Source organism: Schistosoma haematobium, chromosome ZW (genome assembly GCF_000699445.3).
Source record: "Schistosoma haematobium chromosome ZW, whole genome shotgun sequence".
Taxonomy (NCBI): domain Eukaryota; kingdom Metazoa; phylum Platyhelminthes; class Trematoda; order Strigeidida; family Schistosomatidae; genus Schistosoma; species Schistosoma haematobium.
This window is the reverse complement of record NC_067195.1, coordinates 59138393-59144727: the sequence shown is the minus strand read 5'-3', so window position 1 is coordinate 59144727 and position 6335 is coordinate 59138393. Positions and strand designations below refer to the sequence as shown.

The window sequence follows — 6335 nt, the reverse complement described above, 5'->3', positions numbered from 1 at the left end:
ACTTAAATTCCCCAGCTCAAGTACAGTACTTAACACTCCAGTTTATATTACCTCATGACTACAGAAAACCACATGACTAATGTGAAGTTTTTAAGTATGTCATTAGATAACGAAAGTGATTAGTTGAGGTGGTCGAAAAAACGGTTTTCATCAAACCCTTTTTCACATGGTAATAAAATAATAATCAGCCATACTTTATTAGACAAATTAAGTAAAACATTTATGCAGGAGAAAAATATTCAAGTGTTAGTCAGTTTAATCTGAACAAATCACGTAAAATACATAAACATCTTCATCCCAATAGTATAATGCAATTACATCATATATATATGATGTAATTAGGCAGTAAATTTATCTCCATGATCATTTGGTCAAAGGTCAAAGTAATGAAACCACTAACGGAAGGTGAGATAAATGATATGGTTTTAGAATCCATTAAGGTTAGAAATGTATCCCATTTAATCCTAACCCAGTGGGTTCGATTGTTAAGTATTCAATTTGAAACTTGAAGAATGTGTTTGATTATCGGTTAAAAATAATAATATACCAGGACGTAGCAGCTGTCCAGTACTCCCTAATTTTCAATGGTATCCCAACTAAAATCAGCCGGTGACGAATACCTTTTAGAGTTTAGCTACGTCCAACTATTACCAAAGCTGAATAAAAAAGGATAATAAATATATTTCATTAAAATCAGTAATTTTAAATTATCACTCTATCAAAAAGACTGCTTATTTAAGGTTAATTTTTTCATGGGCGTGGTATATAAGAGTATAGCTTAAATGTTTTAGTTGCAATCTAAGTGAGTATTTAAATGATTGTATTAGCCTTGATAATTATTCTGCAGTTTGTGTGAAATATCGTTCATTTATAGAGAGAAAATTTTATTTTGCAAATCGATGTTATACTTTTTAAGGTTAAAATATCTTCACAGTTTATTCATTTTAAGTTACATTCAACTGACTATATGGCTAATGAATGCTATTTTTTTGTTTACTTACTAGTTTAAACACTTCTAATTTGAAAAAAAGAGACACTTCACAAGAATTGAATAAAAAGTATCAAGTTATTCTTTATATTATTAGTTGATATAAAACCACACATTTTCAATATTTCAAAGATGTTCATTCATTCTAATTTACCAAATTATACTGAAACTATTTGCGGCTTATCTCTTTGAATTATGAGTCATTTATGACTGTTACATTTTATATACACGAATATTCTCTTATTCTTATAAAGTTCCTTTATATATATTGCTCAATTAGAAGGGTGGATACTAAAGTATCTTACATAGGTACGTTATTTTTTTTAAAGTCATAGTTGTTTTCATGTTTCATGTTTATTCGTGGTATAACTCTCTGAACATATATACTTAAATCTCAAAATCAGAAAAAAATATTTCCAGACCGTGATATTAGAAGTTTGCGGTGGTCATTGGAAAAGGGTGAAGAAACAGATACTCCAAGATTTGTGGAATCATAATGTTCATTTTTCTTGAACGTTGTATATATACAGTTCCTAAAAACGACTTACACAAGCGAGAATTATCAGTATTCTGTAACTTGGTTTCATACAGCTTATCATACTTAATGTAATTAGGGATAATACCTACTTCAGGTAAACTTTGATCAGACCAGAGGTGTCTGTTGTATGAAATAACGAAAACTAGTAGACAGTATAGATCTATTGCCTATGAATCCTATTAAACTCATTGTTTATTCTATTTTATTAAGAATATATTTTCTAATAAGTGATTTAACATAGTTTGTTGAAATTGTGCTACTTCATATTTGTAATGACAAGCATTTCATGTACTACCGTTTGTTTATACTCTTTGAAACTTCATTATTTACCAACTCATTAACTTTAATCTACGTGATACGTTATTTATCATTATTTTAGTAGCTTACATAAAGATTATATGTCATTTAGAACAACACATATAAGCGAACAATATTGTTTTCGATTATATACATATTGTTCTAAATTACAATATGGGAATTTTTCAAAGATAACATGTGTCAATTGTTTTAATTACAGGACGAAAACTTTCATAAACGTTTGTATTGGATAAAAATGTTTAACCATAATTTTCCGATATTCTGATTGGATAGATTTATAACCAATCAGATTGTAAAACAGATTAAATTATTTTGTCCAATCAAAATGGAGGCAATGAAATAAACGTGATTCATTGTGTTTGTTAAGTTACAGAAATGATCATTTTAACTAATGTCATTCAACATTTCATTGAATGATATATTCTAACAAAATATGTATCATTTGCATACTTTTATTTATATAATTTCAAAGGAATATTTATATATAAGATCAAAGTACACAAAAATCTAAGCTTCAAGTGGGTACATAAGAATAATATCTGTTATTCATATGTTCTATTGAAAAAATTAAGCAACATCAATTATGCCAATAATATAAAATATAATATTTGTACAAAAAATATTGTCAAATTTTTAATCCATACTCATGTGAATGGATATAAATACTCATTTTGTAAATAGGAACAAAACCAAATAAATATAAACCAAATAAATCCAAGATGGTTCTTAAACTATAAAACAAAAAAAAACATGGAATTTATTTATTACAAACAATATTTTATGCTTCTTACATTATTTATTGGATTCCTATATGATACAGGTAGGCAATTTTGTCTTTTTTTGTTGTTTTTAAATGTTCTATTTTTGTCAATATGTATTTGATTATCTTATTTATTGTTTTGTTGTTGGTGTTGTTACTAATTGACTTGTTTCGTTAAAACTTCCCATATTCATGTGTTTATATACAATTTAACGTTAGAGTAGTATGATTGTGAATATTTTAATTGACAATATTTGATTATTAATTTTAATCCGATACCACAAACATTTAGTTACAGAAATAACTTCAACTTGTTAAATTCAATAAATCAAGTATTAGTTACTCTAAATAAAAAGTATTTAGTTATAGTTACGCTAATATGATACCGATTAATGGTGAAGATTGTGACGAATTTCATCGTTATTCAGGTGTATCTGTATTGAAGTTGTAAGATTTACTAATCCATACATGAATTCATCATTTCAAGCACCAAAACGTTGTGCATTAGCTTAGTGATTATAATTGTTAAATCGTGATAGATAAATATCAACAACCGGTAGCGTATGTTACTTCACATATTTATTTACCAAACTGAAATTATAATCTTTTACTAGAGACTAATGATACAATATAGAACTACTGAATTTAAAATAACCTCAGAGAATGAAACTTAAATTATTCAGACATTTCTCCTGGTAGACCAGATTGAATTTCTTCAGGAAAATTAGATTGCCGAGATCATTTTCAGACATAATTTTTACATTTTAATACCATCTATATATTTGACATTCAGTTCCCGTCTAACCGTTTGCTCAAATTTCTGAAATCGTTCACATAAACTCTTATCAATCCTCAAATGTAACACAGAATATAAGTTCGAAATTTTAGATTATGATTATATCTTTAAGTAACTGTTAACAGAAAAACATTCACTTATATTAACAATCTGTATACTATTGAGTATTATTCGACAAAACTCTAGTAAGTATTTAGTATCAAAAAATTAAAATCAAACATTTTATAAATTATTATCATAGATGATATTAATTTACTAATGACATGTTAATGCCTAAACGATCCTATTCACACTACATGTTTAAACTTTCTAATAGGATTCAGTCGTATTTTAGTATTTCCAATTAGTGCCGCTTCATCGTATACTCCTCTGTTTGGTTGTACAAAATCTGAAGTGACGTCTTTTCCTACCTTTAATATCTTCATCTAAAATGATATGTAATTATGAGATGGTGAAGATTTGTAGCTCAAGTGGGTGATTTTGATGGAGTTTTGTTCTTTGAGCTGGATGGTTTGGTCATGGAGTTGATGATGTCATTCAGAAGAACGATGAAAACTGTACGAACAAACCATCCAGCTCAGAGAACGAAACTCCATCATAAGATAAGTAATAATAATAATAATATCATATTTATAATTAAAATGATCTAAACAATGGTTTAAAAAATGTTGTCAATAAAACTATTTAAACTATCAAAATCATGATGTAACATATTTGCCTGAGTTCTTTTCTTTGTTTAGTATTCATGAAAAGAAAAATCTTTTAGAATTTTAAGCAAAACATAATATTCATAACTGTATAATTTACTAGAAAATATGACATTTATATCATCATTGATTTTATGAGTCAAATATTAAACATTCCAGAATAACTTGCAGTTAACTGTTAATTCACGTATTACACTTTTTAATCGTCAGAGGTTAACAAAACTCCATCACAATCATCCATCTGAGCTACAAATCTTCTCCATCATCTCGTCAACAATACTGTTTAAACGCATAGATTATTATTATTCGATTGAGATCATAAAGCAATCAGTGATAAACTACCATCCAATGACATTAGTATCTACTAAGTCGCTCCAGACATGTCTGGATACCACTAGAACCTCAAGGAATTATATCGAAGCAAATCACTGGTGATCACGATTACAGTATTTTCGAACGGCCTCTGTGGAGATTAGTTTAATGCGATGGTAGATTATTTGGGTAAATTACTCCATCAGTCTTAGTGTAGTATTTCATTTTATATTAGGATGCCTATACGAATTACATCTATGCCTGTTTTTATTAACAAATTTGTGTTGCTGATTACCTTAATATATGCTGAATTTTCACAAAGTTTGTGTTACAATGCCTAAAGCATCTCATTTGTTGTTTATACTCAGTTGCGAATAACACTCAGAGGACTCGAAAAATTTGTTGATATTAAGTAGTATAAATATGTATTATATTTTTAAATAAGTAGTTCATCCATCAGAATAATACATACACCAAATTTTGAACTAGACAATAAACTTATGATAAATCCTTTTTACACTTTTATCCAATATACAGCATTGTTCACGATGATTCACATATCTTCAAGTACTATTTCTTAGGAAATATTTATTGTTTACTTATTTCACTTTTAAAATAAACAAAGCACTATTTTTCTACATAGTGCTAAGTGTCAAATAAATTTATTGAATAAAGTTGACAAGATTAAACTATACACATGAATTTCAGTTTCAAAATCTGGTGAGACTATAATTTATGGACGAACCAATCATATTTAAGAAAGTAGGTCTTGAGTTTTGGCGCGAAATTCACTCACTCATTAGGTTAAATATCATTTTTGGAATTATAGCTGATGTTAGTTCGTGATAAAAAATATCAAATCTAATTCTTAGTTTTAACGTTCATCTATAAATCCTAATCCTAATTCCTCACACTAATCTATAACCCTCATCTAACTCTAGTAAGTAGGTGGACGTTGTCAAGGTCACTTTGCGTCGCTCAAAGGTCGTCCACAAATTATAGTTTCACCCCGAATCCCTCTTGATCTATATCAAAATAAGCTTCATGTTGATATGTACTAACGAAAAGCAAATATAATAAAGCGGAATTGATACTATGTAATGAATCGAAGTGATCATATTAAATCAGCGGACAAATGTAAAAAATGTCATTAAACAATAGAACTTTTATTAGCTGAGATCATGAGTCAATTGAAAATAGACCACAATGAAAAACCTGGAAGCACTGGACGGCTGTTTCTTCCTATCATGGGACTCCTCAGCAGTACGCATCCACGATGCCACCTCGCGAGATTCGGACCTAGGACCTATCGACCTCACGTGCTAACATTTAACGTTTAGACTACTGAGCTAACATACAACGGACGAAATGGTCATCCAGTGCTTTCAGGAATTCAGTCGTGGTTTCACATTGACCGATTTGTAACATTAGTGGAACTCAATAATCTCCATAACTTTATACTGTTATTTGAACTCCACTAGTCATGATCACTTTCTAAAGCATAGAAATTTATCTTAAAAAGTCGCCTGTAAAAACATGTTAATTTTTTGATAAAGAAAATTGTGGATATTATTACTTTACATCATTTATCATTATTTTCATGAACTATTCAATATAAAAAAATGGCTAAAATACAATTGTTTACTACCCATACCATTTTAATGATACTGTTTATTCAATTTAAAAACATTATTATGATCTTTCTAGTTAGTTACATTGATATTCTCTTACTGGTCTATATAAATTATCTTCTCATAATGAATATATATATGTATATATTTATAGTAGTTACCATATCAATACCCATTTTTAAATGAAAGATTAGAATGACTGAATTGAAAAGTTAACCAAGTCATACATACGCGCACACACACACAATCACATACACCATTTCTATTTATTGTTGAGAATATTCA

General features: G+C 28.4%; 1 protein-coding gene across 1 annotated transcript in view; it reads left to right on the top strand.

Annotated features, from left to right (window-relative positions):
• The first annotated feature begins 2196 nt into the window (after positions 1–2196).
• MS3_00004016 (uncharacterized protein) overlaps positions 2197–6335 on the top strand; it is a 114985-nt gene continuing 110846 nt past the window's right edge. The window contains exon 1 of the mRNA XM_051211897.1: positions 2197–2664. Within this exon, the coding sequence (XP_051072020.1) occupies positions 2595–2664 (70 nt within the window). The 5' untranslated portion in view covers positions 2197–2594. The remainder of the gene's footprint in view (positions 2665–6335) is intronic.